At 50.6% G+C, this 13608-nt stretch overlaps 1 protein-coding gene across 1 annotated transcript in view; it reads left to right on the top strand.

The window, feature by feature from the left end:
- Window positions 1-4593, top strand: part of FOXK2 (forkhead box K2) — a 62499-nt gene extending 57906 nt beyond the window's left edge. Inside the window, exon 9 of the mRNA XM_053893145.1 lies at window positions 3549-4593. Within this exon, the coding sequence (XP_053749120.1) occupies window positions 3549-3745 (197 nt within the window). The 3' untranslated portion in view covers window positions 3746-4593. The remainder of the gene's footprint in view (window positions 1-3548) is intronic.
- Window positions 4594-13608: the final 9015 nt, after the last annotated feature.

The following is a 13608-nucleotide window of genomic DNA, read 5'->3' as shown; positions in this document are numbered from 1 at the left end:
TGATCTTCGCGTGTCCATATTGTACTTTGCAACTTTGCTGAGTTCAGTTCTGAGTGGTTAGAGTTTTTGGCTTAGGGGGGTTTTCTTGTGTGGATTTATTAGGATTTCCTACATACAAAGATTAGGTCATTTCCAGTAGAGGGTTTTACTTCCTTTTCCATTCAGATGCCTTGACTTCCCTGTGCCTGCTGGGCTAAGACTCCAGCAGTGTTGAATCTCAGTGCCAGAAGCAGACATCTGTGTCCTGCTCCTGATCCTAGAGGGAGAATGTCGTCTTGCACTGTCGAGGCCGATGTTAGCTGTGGGTTGTCGTCTACAGACCTTATTATGCCGAGCTGTTTTTCCTTTCTGGTTTGCTGAGGAGCTCTATCGGGAAAGGGTGTTGAATTCAGTCACATGCTTTTTCGGTGTTGAGGTGATCATGTGGGTGTTTATTAATGCAGTGTGTCGCATGGCTTTTTTTTTTTTTTTTTTTTAAATGTTTAGCTACCCTTGCGTCCCTGGGATGAATCCGTTGGCTGTGGCATGTAACCCTTTTATATGCTGTTGAATTTGATTTGCTGATGTCTTGTTGAGGAGGTTTATGTCAGTTTGTGTCAGGGACATTGTAGCTTTCCTGTAGTATTCTGGTCCGCTTCGGTTTCAGAGTGATGCTGGCCTCGGAGAGTGGATGTGGAAGTCTGGCCTGTGCCTGTGCGGGATGGCTCCTCTTCGGGGCGGCTTCTGGGGCTGTACCTCCTGCCCCCCAGAAAACCCAGTGTGCTTCTGGCCGTTCCTCAGCCTCTCTTCCCCCACTGGGCTGTGGTTCTGGTCAGAGGTGCTCTGTCAGTGTGGGTCTTTGCTGAGACAGCCACCCCAGGCCTCTATCCGGGGGCAGGGGCAGCGGCAGCGGGTGTTGGGAAGAATGGTCACCTCCTCCTGCTGACCACGTTCTCTTGTGGCCCTGAAGCAGAAGTCCCAGGCTGACACTCCACTTGCTGTCCTAAGAGTCTCCGTTGTGCTCACAGCCATCAGCCCTTCTCCTTGCAGAAAACGGCCCCCTGCCCTGTGCTGCTTTGAGGTGTTAAGAAGGTGTACGGGCCTCTTAGGGACACAGGTGCCTGTGGGCTAGTGCCTGCGCTGTCTGTCGTCCTAGTCCAGTGTCCCTGTTCACCTCCGTCTCCCCCGGGGGCCACTTGCAGGGGTGTATCTGGAGCCAGCGGAAGACCTGCTTGACCAGCTTAGCCTTTTGCCCTGTTTCCCCACGGGAGGCGTCTGCCCTGAGGGGACGGCGTTGCTGTCGTGCCCATCCTGTGTAGGGCTGGTGCTCTGGGGGACTACTAGAGGTGACCTCCCACAGTTGACCCTCAGTGCTCGCCTGATCACTAACAGTTATTTGTCATCCCAGTCAGTGCTCATGCGTGCTCACGCACCCACGCACGGGGTGGATGGACACTTGAATCTGGCTCCTGCTGAGGGGCGACACGGCGGTGCCCCCTCTTGGGTTCAGCTCTGACCGGAAGCACATGCCCTTTAGTGCAGTTTTTCAGGGTTGGTGTTTTTGTTGGTGATTTTCCTGTTTAAAATGGACCCTAAGCATAGTACTGAAAAGGCCCCTGGTGTCGGAGGCACAGAGCTCTGTGATTTGCTTTATGTTACATGAGTTGCTTTCAGGCATGAGCTCAGTGTTAACGTGGTAGTAAGTTGTTTTTAACCAGAAACACATAGAATAAGGTGTGTGTTAACCGGTTGACAGACCCCTGCCCTGTATTTCTCCCGGGAGGGTGGCCGAGCACAGCAAGGTCCCAGCGTCCCGTGTCGCTCAGTTCCAGGCGCTGATTCACTCTCGTTCGTGTCCAGCATCTTCGACTGTGTGGTGTGCGGGTCCCACTGGAAGAACTTGGGCTGCACGTCACTGCCACCCCAGCAACCACACAGGCCCTCTTTCCTAGCAGGACAGGGCAGTTATTCTGGAATGAAGTGGAGAGGAACCAGGGTGCCCCCATTAATCAGGGTCGAGCCAGCCCCTCTGTTCCTGAGGGCATGGCCATGTGCAGAGCCCCACCCTGGCCCCCTGTCTAGGTCAGGGGGCCTGTTCTCCTCAAGACCAGGAGCTGACAGCTCTCAGGGTGCATGGCCGCTAGAGACCCCTAGGGCCCATCTTCCCAAGAGAATGCTCTCTCCATCCCCATGTGTCATACACAAGAGGCCTTAGCACCAGGCATCAGGACAGGCCTGCCAGATGAAGTGCATGAGTCCGAGACTGCTCAGTGTGGTCACCCAGGGGGCGAAGATCCGAAAGACTGGGGCTGTCCACAGCTAGTCCGACAAAAATCAGGGGGACAGGTGGCTCTCTCATGAGCGTGTGACGCAGCAGAGATGCCACAGACCCCTGTGTGAAAAGGAGCCGGTGGAGATGGTCCAGGGATACAACTTGGATGGGTTCTGAGTCGGGTACAACAAGGTGGGTCTAAGTTGCAGAACTGCCTCCTGTGCCTGTGGTTCACCCGGGCGGCCCTTGCACCATCCCAAGGTCAGGCGGAGTCTCTACAGCAGCCAGTGCGCATCCCTGGGGCCCAGGTGGAAGCCTGCACCCTCCCGGCGTCTTCTGCCCCTACGCCTCCTTGGAGGAACCCGTCGCCGAGCGCCTGGTTTGGGGTCGGCCTCCCCGCCCCTGCGTTCGAGTTCCCAGTTTGCCTGTCTGTAGCCTGACTTCTCCTGCCTTCTCTTCCTTTCAAGACACAGGCAACTCTGTGTCCATGTGACGCTTCCGCTCCGGGACACATTCTGCTGTCTGTATGCCTCCCCTTCATAGCTGCTTCCCTGGCTGTGTTTCCGGGTTCGGACAGGGGCGCCTTATGCTGGGACACTGATCAGGCTGGCGGTTCTGCCCCTTCCCTAGGGGGACCCAGCCCTGTCTTCTCGCTCTGAGGAAGCAGCACTTTCTTTTTTCATGTCTTAGAGTTTGCCTGATTGTGCAAAGCATGGGCCGGGTGAGGGCCAGGGAAGGAGGGGGGGGGTCTCTCTGTGATGCAGCCCCGAGAGAGGACGCGTTTGGTGGTGGGGACCAAGGAGAAGCCGCCAAGCCAGACCAGGGCTCACGGGCACGCGTCTGCTTGTGAGCTCCTAGGTTCATGGGGCCCGGACGAAGATGAACCTCCCCACACACGGGGCTTTCCTTGTCACGGCTCCCGGTTGGCCCGAGCCACACGCCCACCCCGCTCAGTGTGATGTGGGGCACGAGGGGCTTCTGCCCGGGGAGAAGGCGGGCAGCAGCCCCTTTGCCTGAGCCTCCCCCGTGCTTCTGTGAAGGTAGCACGGTCTTCGGAGTGATAAAGGGGCCAGCTGTTGCTGAGAACACCCGCTCGTCAGACAGTTAACTGGCTATGTAGGGTCTGTCCAGTCCAGGCCCCCGTGCCCCTGGCCACCACGGGCCGTACCAGTCACACACAGAAGCCAGCCCTTTGGGCAGAGCCTGGACCAGCTGGTGCCCCAGGGCCCCGTGGGGGCCTGACGGGGGACGAGGGCGCACCTGAGAACGCGGGGTCTGACTCACTGTCTCTTTGCAGCAGGGGCGAGTCCTCTGCACATGCTGGCAACACACGCATCGGCGTCCGCCTCCCTGCCCACAAAGCGCCAGAACGGCGACCAGTCGGAGCAGCCGGAGCTGAAGCGGGTCAAGACGGAAGACGGCGAGAGCATCGTCATCGCGCTGAGTGTGGACACGCCGCCGACGGCCGGCAGGGAGAAGGGTGTCCAGAACTAGCGACTGGGACAGCTTTTCTTACTTTAATATCAACTCTGTGGTGCCAAAAGGAGACACTGCCTCTCACCGACGCTCGGAACGCCGTCTCGGTGGGTAGAGGGCCCTGCGGTTGGACTTCACCTCAGCACTGAAAACACAAAACCCAGGTGGCCTTACGCTCCTTAAAGACAGAAGTCACACCTGAACAAAACCACATGCAACAGAACCCGGTTCCGGCAGCGTCTCCCCGCCCCGGGCTCAGCTGGGGACTCCGGATTAGAGGCGCGGGGTCCTGGTTGAGCCCGTGCCCGGGGCAGGCGGAGCTGCCGGGACAGGGCGGGCGCCGTCCCCGCTGCCCTCCCAGGACGCTCGGTGCAGATGAGACCGTGTTTTGTTGTCCACATGTGGAATTAGAGTATTTTGAGGTGTACTTTCTTTACGAAATGATGGGGTCTTTGACATTTCAGATCGCTCCATTGCTACTCTGGAAATTTTGGAATCACACAGGACGTTTTGTGTTGATTTCATTTGGGGAAAAGAAACAATGTAGTTTTGTTTCTGTTGTTTGTTTTCAGCCTATGGAATGATTTCCTTTTGTCTGTCCTGTTAATGTTCAGATGGAGCTGCCTGATGACATCTGCAGGTTTTCCGTGTTAGAGCAGGTGCCGGATGCATTTAGGATGGACAGACAGACTGACTGGACAGACGGATGCCCATGCGGGGCTGCATGTAGCCATGACCGAAAGAACTGCCGGACTCTCCGAGCTGCACTTAACTGGTTCTCTTTCCTGCTACTTTCTGTTGTTTGTTTCTTTGTGTTGACTTTGTCCCGGCATAATTTTCCACTCTAAGTAAAACAAGCCTCCTAAGTGTTGTGTGTGTTTCAAACGACAGAACTGTTCCTCCTTCATTTGGAAAAAAGATTCCGTCAAGTGTCACAGGTCTCTCTGTGGCACGTTCCTAGTCACGGTCACCGGCTCGAGGCACAGAGCCATCGTCCGACCGGCCGTCCACCCGGTGACGCTGCCGTCTGCCCGGCACGCGGGGAGCAGCAGGTGCGGGGTGGAGGAGAGGCTGCGTGTTGACACGAGGGCCTTGGAAACATCCAGGTCCTTCTCTGATTTGTGACAGGAAATCCCCCTCAGCCTTTCAGAACTGAAGCAGTCCTAAAGCTGACTTCTCTCCTACAAGACACAAAAGTGAGATGAAACAAAGGTGAGTGAATGAGCAGTAAGGGCCCCCCCCCCCCCGCCACGCCCCCGCCCGCCCGGCCTCCATCACGCTGCCCCTGAACAAAACCTTTGGCCTTTCCAGAGCGTTCTGAGGGGGTCAGGGCTGAGCAGCCGTGCGACTAGAAGAGGGCTTTGGCCTTATTGTGAACTTTTAAATGTCATCATCATCATGTTATTTATTTAAATGTAGTTATTTTGGTATTTAATTTTTTTTAAAGAGAGGGAAAACCCTGTATTTTCCTGGTGGAATGAAACGGCTCAGAGTGGTATATTTAGGCAATTTTAAAACCTTATTTACCTACAGACCAAATATGATAAATTTGTTCTAAGTATTGTGTGTTAACCCACAGTACGGAGCTGTCACAATGTTATTGCAGATAATGCGTATGAAAAATAATGAAATTACTGCACACTAGCTGGATTTATAACTCAGCCATTAAAGAAAAATAAAAATGAAACCATCATGTGAATGAGGCCCCACGTGTGTGACAGTGGCAGGTAACTTGCAGGCTGGAGCCCGGACGGGTCAGAGTGCCTCAGGGCAGCAGTCTGCATCTTCCAGGCACTTTACAGACAACCTTGGAATGTATAGTTTTTGTCTTTTTTACTCAGAAGGTTTGCGATGTGCAAAATAACGCCGATTGCATAATGTCCTGCGTAGGGTCAGGTCGCTCCGCTGAGTGGTCCAGACCTGCCAGTCATGACTCCCGTGGGCTCTGACTGAGCTCTGGGCAGGTGAATGGTCGAGGCCGCCCCAGCGCGAACACGGACTTGACCAATGCATCGTGTGTCCGCCTGGAGCCGTGTCTCCACAGCAGTGTGCCTGTCACCGTCCGGAAAGACTGGGGTAGTCCTCCCAAAGTAAGCCCAGTCCATCAGTTGGTTATTTCTGAGCCTAAAACGTAGACTTTGTGGGTCTGGAGGGACTTTTGCTGGGATTATAGACTTTAAAAAAAGTACCCAGCTCTCCAGTATTTTTGCCGTAAAGCAGCTGGCGTGTGCCTTTTTCAGAGGGCTTTGGGGGCCTCTTCCTTGTCTTGTTCAGTTGGCTGATTGATTGGCACATGGAAATTTGAGACTATCAAGGAGAAGGCAGAAAAACAACATGGATTAGCAAATAGTCGTATCCCAGGCACTTAACCGTTTGCAGTTTAGCTCTGAATTCCCAGGAGCCCTCAAAACATCCACGGCCACTGAGCTTGCGTCCCTGCTTGACTCCTGGTGCCCCCTCAACAGACGTGATGCTCCGAACTAATCCCCAGCTGTTCACTGGAAGTTCCTAAATGTCTTACTTCAGGACGTTTCTGCTTTGACCTTTGCCAGACTTCTGGGCTCCCCAAGGAACTAGAAACTTCATTTGAACAGCTTTGCCCCAAACCAAACAAAACTACGAAAGAGAAACTCACATGTGAGCCACGTGGCGCGGCGTGTCTGGGCATGACTTGGGATCCCTCCTACTCTGGCAACCTTAAGAGTCTCCACGTGGACAGCTGAGCTCCTTAAAGACACCACTCCCTTCACCATCCTCCCTTAGAACAGCAGCATAGACCCTGAGTCGGGCGGGGCAGCCCCAGGACTTAGGATTTCCAAGCTATGTGACACAAGGAGATCAGTGACAGTCTTCAAGTCCTAACCTCCACAATTCTAGAAAGCATAGTGGTGATTTGTGTGCAAAGATTTTAAATTTTAAAACTACCAAGTTCCTGAAACTCAATAAAATATTTTTACTAATTTTAATTGAATAGAGTATCATTGTCATTTTGATAAACTGAAACAAGTTTGTTTGTTTTTTTTTTAACTTGTGCTCTGACCTGCCAAGGGCCTAGCGCACTGGAGCAAAGGCACCAAGGAGCTGCTGTGCTGGCCGTGGTATAGGCTCTGCTGCCAGAGAGGGGTGTTCGCACGTGGAAGAGGCTCAGGGGTCACAGGTGGTGATAAGGGAATCTCACTGATTTTATCTATGACAGTGCAGTTGTGAAACCTACTTTGAGGTTGTGGCTGTTGCCACCATTTCTTCTAAGGACCCGCCTTTCAGCCTAAGAATCAAGATCACTGCTGACAGCTTGAGATCTACGCCCCCGTGGCAGCGCAAGCTCCACGCTCTGACACGGTGACCGTCCGGCTACCAGAAAGTCCCCAGTGGGGATCGCTGGTGTCCTGGAGCTTGCTAACTGACCCTGGCAGCCGGGGAAGGTCGGCGCGGGGCCCTGTGGGAGCTCAAGGAAGCTGCGCTGCAGGGCTCACAGACAGAGCTCGTGGGGCGCTTCACTCTGACACAGAGAGACTAGTTCTCCTAACGAAAGGAAGCATTCACAATTGGCTTTAGATCTCCTGTCCACGTTGCATTAATAGATACCTTAAAATGCGTATGGCCTTAACTCCCCTTCTGTCAGACAACGTTACTCTGGTAACTCATTAGGTTCTCCTTCAAGTTAAACTTGTCCAAACAGGTGTCAAAGCAGCTATCCTAGAGGATAAGCTACCTTTCTCCAAGAAACAGACATAGAAGAGAAGAGCCTCCAGATAAAGGGGACAGTTCACTAACCAATAGGTCTTTCATGTAGCAGAAGCACTGCTAATTAGAGGTAGGCCCACATTTAGAGCCATGTTCAGTCTACAACGAAGACCTCAGTGCCCATCGGGAGCCTACCTGCAGCCACGTAGTCAGTTCAGGCCTAAACGGCTGTAAGAACCACGGCGCACAGTGACTGGCCCCGTAGGCCACTGTCCAGCACACGCAGGTTTCCGTGGAATGCTGTGCTACAAGGACTCACCGCTTGTTGCTTCCTCCGTGTTTACGTCCGCCGCCACACAACAGATGTTAGCCAGGGTTTCAGGTGACCTCTGAGGAGATGGGTAATCCCGTGGGCATAAGCACACTTTGCCCTGTGCCTTCCCAGGGTTACAGCTGACATCCCTGAACAGAATGAAGCATTTTCCCAGTACTCTGAAAAGTAAATAGCAGCAGGCAGATTGGGACTGCGGGACTAAAACTGTAGAAGAACCAGTATGGTGATGATTTTCCCGTATTTTCCTCTCTCGTTATCTCCCGGGCAGCCTGAATACAGAACTGTACTTAGGAGCAAACACCACGGACCCGGGAGACACCTCCTCCCTCTCTACCTGGAGAGTGCTGGGAAGGGCCCGTGGACACCGGGGAGATCTGCTCGGACAGCTCTGGACACACTGAGGGCTCAGAGACGGGAGACTAGAAAAAGGGACACCTGTATACTCCAAAGAGGAGTGTGTCTGTGGGGGGGGGGGGGGGTCCTTGTGAGATCTTTTTTTCTCGCCACTTTGGCCCCAAGCTGGACCCAATCAGAGAGAGTACAACACCACAGGGAGGTGAAACCTAAAATTTTTTTAGCCAAAAACCAGGCAAAGGGGTATCTGGAAGATGGAAGTATAGAAGAGCTCCTCCCTCCTCCCATGTGATACCCTGAATTCACCCTAAGCTGTGTACACCTGGAGCTGTGGGGGCAGAGACTTCACGAACCGAGCTACCACGCAGACTGGCCCTGGTGCTGCACACAGACGTAGGCCCAGCTAGCACCGTGCGCTTGGAGAACAGCGGGCTCGAACCAAGGCCCATCCAGGGGAGGAAAGCGTGTGTGGTCGGAACCTAGTCAGACTGTTTGCCTGCTTCCAAAAACAAAAACCCAAAAACAAAACATACCAACGTTTTCTAGAGGATTTTAATACTCAGAGTCAACATACAAAGAGCCAGGAAAGTCTAAAAGGAAAAGAAAGTCAACAGATGTCAACTTAAATGTGTTGGTGGGATGCTCAGAAAAAGATATATTAGAGCCTTTTAAAACTCTAGTCATCATAACCATACTCCCATGAAAGAAGGGCAAATGCTGTCGAAATAAACCAGAAGTTACAAACTTTAAAGTGAAAATTTAGTGGATAAACATTTGGAAACAAACCAAGCCTTGGGGACTTGTGGGACAATATAAAAAGATCTGATGTGTGCATTAATGGATTCCCAGCAAAAAGAGACAGACATTGGTGTAAAAATACTGTTTTTTACCAAAATGGTTGGAAGTATCCCAAAACTGGCAAAAGACAAATTTAAGGATTCACAAAGCTCAGTACACCCCAAAAAGTTAAAACTATGTCAAAACACCACTGACTAATGAACCTGAAGACTTTTTATCTTGAAAGCAGCCCAAAAAAAGTGACTAATTTTATACAGAGTAACGACAATGTGAACAACAGATTTCTCATCAGAAACCAGAGCCCATGTGACTGGACAGTTTTTAAAGACTGAAAGTAATCATCTAGAATACTGTACCCATAGAAATACCAGGAATACAGATGAAATAGATATTCCCACATGAAGGTGAACTAAGAGTCCTGAACCAGCAGAGCTGCTCAGAAAGCAATGCTAAGGGAAGTTCTTCAGGCAAAAAGTAAACGACAGAACGAAACTTGGAACTTCAGGAATGAGACCGGGGTGCCTGGGTGGCTCAGTTGGCTAAATGTCCGACTTCAGCTCAGGTCATCTCACGGTTTGTGGGGTTGAGCCCTGCATCAGGCCTGCTTCAGTTCTCTCTTCCCCTCTCTCTACCTCCCCCCTGCTCGTGTTGTCTCTCTCTCAAAAATCAATAAACATTGGTATGCCTGGGTGGCTCAGTTGGTTAAGCCTCCGACTCCGGCTCAGGTCATGATCTCACAATTCATGAGTTCGAGCCCCACATCAGGCTCTGTGCTGACAACTGAGGGCCTGGAGCCTGCTTCAGATTCTGTGTCTCCCTCTTTCTTTGCACCCCCCCTGCTCATGGTCTCTCTCACTCAAAAATACAATAAAAAAATTTTTTTTTAATCAACAGAAATGGAAAGATCTGGGCAAATACACTAATGTTTCCTCTTAAATTCCTTTTTTAAAAAAAAAAAAATTTTAATGTTTATTTATTTTTGAGACAGGGGGAGACAGAGCATGAGTGGGGGAGGGGCAGAGACAGAGGGAGACACAGAATCTGAAACAGGCTCCAGGCTCCGAGCTGTCAGCACAGAGCCCGATGCAGGGCTCTAACCCACGAACCGTGAGATCACGACCTGAGCCAAAGTCTGATGCTTAACTGACTGAGCCACCCAGGCGCCCCTAGGAGTAAGTTTTTAATTTTTGTTAATGTTCATTCATTTTGAGAGAGCAAGCACGAGTGCATGTGCATGATCAGGGAAGGGCAGAGACAGGGAGACACAGAGTCCGACGCAGGCTCTAGGCTCTGGGCTGTCAGCACAGAGCCTGATACAGGGGTCGAACTCACGAACCGTGAGATCATGACCTGAGCAGAAACCAAGAGTCAGACTCTCAACCAACTGAGCCACCCAGGTACCCCTGAATCAATATTGTTAAAATGGCCCTACTACCAAAAGCAGTCTCCAGATTTAGTGTAATCCCCCTACAAAATACAAATTTTTCACAGAACTAGAACAAAACAAACTAAAATTTGTATTGTTCTACAGAAGACCACAAATAGCCAAAGCAATCTTGAGAAAACGACAAAGCTGAAGGTATCCCAATCCCAGATTTCAAGATACTCTACAAAGCTAAAATGAAATCGTACGGTACTGGCCCCAAAATAGACACATAGATCAATGGAACAAAACAGAGTGCCCAGAAATAAACCCAAGTTAATTCTATCACAAAGGAGGCAAAAATACGTAACAGGGGAAAGACAACAAATGGTGTTGGGAAAACTGGACCACTTTCTTGTACCACACAATAAAAAATAAATAAACTCGAAAGGGATTTAAGACCTGAATGTAAAATCTGGAACCATTAAACTCCTAGAAGAAAACAGGCAGTAAATATTTGTGAATATGTCTCCTCAGGCAAGAAAAACAAAAGCAAAAATAAACTACAAAATAAAAGTCTGCACAGCCAAGGAAGCCAACAAAAGAAGGTGGCAGCCTACTGAGTGGGGGAAATCCTTTTTTTTTTTTTTTTTTTAAGTTTTTTAACATTTATTTATTTTTGAGACAGAGAGAGACAGAGCATGAACAGGGGAGGGTCAGAGAGAGGGAGACACAGAATCGGAAGCAGGCTCCAGGCTCTGAGCCATCAGCCCAGAGCCCGATGCGGGGCTCGAACTCATGGACCGTGAGATTGTGACCTGAGCCGAAGTCGGACGCTTAACCGACTGAGCCACCCAGGCGCCCCGGGGGATGTCCTTTGTAAATGATATATCTACACGGGGTTAATATCCAAAATACACAAAGGACTTCTTTTGGACAAACGGACATTTCTCCAAAGAAGACCTACAGATGGCCAACAGAGATTCTCTCTCTCTCTGTCCTTCCCGCACTCGTGCGTGCGCGCACGGGCGCACTCTCTCACAAAATAATAAACTTAGAAAAAAAAACTACAAAGCGAGATCACCTGACATTTGTCAGAATGGCTATTCTCAAAAAGGCAAGTGGGGCACCTGGGGGGCTCAGTCAGGCATCCAACTTCAGCTCAGGTAATGATTCGAGTTTCATGGGTTCAGACCCCACGTCCTGCTCTGTGCTGACAGCTCAGAGCCTGGAGCCTGTTCACATTCTCCCACTCTTGCTCTGACTCTCTGCCCCTCCTCTGCTCACACTCTGCCTCTCAAAAATAAACATTTAAAAACATTTTTTAAAAGACAAGAAAGAAGTGTTGGTGAGGATGTGGAGAAAACTTTCATGCGCTACTGTGGGAGTGTACAGTGTGCAGCCGCTGTGGAAAACAGTATGAAGTTCCTCAAAAAATTAGAAGAATTTTACCATATGACCTCGTAAATTCCATTACGGTATTTACCCAAAGAAGACAAAACTAACTTGAAAAAGTACGCGCACCCTTATGTTTCCTGCAGCGTTATTTACCGTAGCTGAGGTGTGGGAGCAGCCCCAGTGCGCGGATAGATGAATGGACAAAGGAGATGTGGTACGTGTGCGACGGACTATGACTGTCGTGAAAAGGATTCGACTTTGCCATCTGCAACGACGTGGATAGATCTAGAGAGCATTATGCTACACGAAACAAGACAGAAAGACAAACACCGTATGATTTCACTCGTGTGGAATCTACAAATAAAACAAGTGGACAAAGTAGAAACGAGCCCGTAAATACAGAAGACAGACTGGTGGTTGCCAGAGGGGTGGGGAAGTGGGTGAAACAGGTGAAGGGGGTTACAAGGTACAAACCTCCAGCTGTAAACTAAAGTCGCGCAGATGAAAACAGAGCATAGGGAATGTAGTCGACAGTACTGTAATGGTGACAGATGGCGTGACACATGGTGAGTGCTGAGTAATGTATAGAAGTGTTGAGTCCCTATGTTGTGCACCTGCAGCTAATACTGTACGTCAACTCTAATAAATGTTTTAATTTAAAAAGATGGTCAGGTTGGATGGAAAATAAGGCCCAACTTTAAATGACACAGGTGGGCTAAAAGTAAAAGGACGGGAAAGAGAGAGCATGGGAACACATCAAAAACAAGATTGGAGCGGCTATATCCACGTCAAAGCAGACCTCAGAACGAGGAAAGTTACCAGGCATAAACAAGGACGTGACATGATGATACAGGTCAACTCACCAAACACATAACATGCCTAAGGGTTTAAGCACCTGACAAGAGCCTCAAAATAAAGGAATCAAGGACTTTGGTTTTCCACATGTAAGGAGCCTAGAAGTTGCCACTAGCCCCAGCAAGTAAACCGCTGAACAGTCTGAAAAAGCAAGGGCACTTGCATCGGCAAGAGAGGGGCGGACCTGGGCCACACTGCTTCCCCAGGAACAGAGAGACACGGCAGGTGCAGGGACCGTCCCGTGGGGAGCCAGTGCTGGGCTAGGAAAACCTTACCGTGGGTTCACAAAGTGCTGGAGGCTCTGTGTGGACGGTTCCGAATTAAACGCTCTAGGGGACACAGAGGGGTTTGGGGGCTTTACCTGCAGGAGCTCATCCAGATTCTCCTAGGAAACACAGGACAAGCAGCAGGGGGAGGGAGGAAAGCTATTCTGGAATTCTCCAGAGGGCTCTTCTGAACAGGCCTTTGGGAGGAAAACAGCTACCCAGAGCCTAACCTGCTGGAGTATTAGCATATTATTATGATCAACAGCCCAACTGACCTGGGGGAAGGGAGACAGCCCCCTGTAGCTGTGAGTCCCACCCGAGGGGAGAGAAAACGGAGAAACAGAACCAGTGAGAAGTTACTAAAGACTGAGCCCTGACCCTGGGAGTGCAGACCACCGCCCTCCCCCACCCCCCACATCACTAAAGGCCTGTTGACAGCAGTTCCTTTACACAGTACAGCAGGACTAGCTGTCAAGAAAAAACTGCAAGTCAGAATAACTAAAAGGAAAAACACAATTTGAAGAGAGCGCCACATCGGAGCCCACAGGGTCAGGATGTTGGTGTTACCGGACTGGGGACGTAGAACTGGATTACTACGCCAGGGGCTCTGATGCATAAAGGAGACCGCACACGAGGGTAGGTGGGCGATGTCGGCAGAGAGACGGGAACCCTAACAACTAAAAAGAAAGGTTGGTGATTAAAAACACAACACTGCAACAAATAAATGTCTTGAGGGGCTTATCAGTAGACTGGACATAGCTAAGGGAAGAGTCCCCTGGACTTCAGGAAATAGGAGTAGAAACTTCCAGTACTGAAAGGAGCAAAGACT

This window comes from Panthera pardus, unplaced genomic scaffold (genome assembly GCF_024362965.1).
Source record: "Panthera pardus isolate Hobbes unplaced genomic scaffold, ASM2436296v1 HiC_scaffold_3, whole genome shotgun sequence".
Classification (NCBI taxonomy): domain Eukaryota; kingdom Metazoa; phylum Chordata; class Mammalia; order Carnivora; family Felidae; genus Panthera; species Panthera pardus.
Note: the sequence above shows the minus strand (reverse complement) of the source record. Positions and strands in the feature narration are given on the sequence as shown.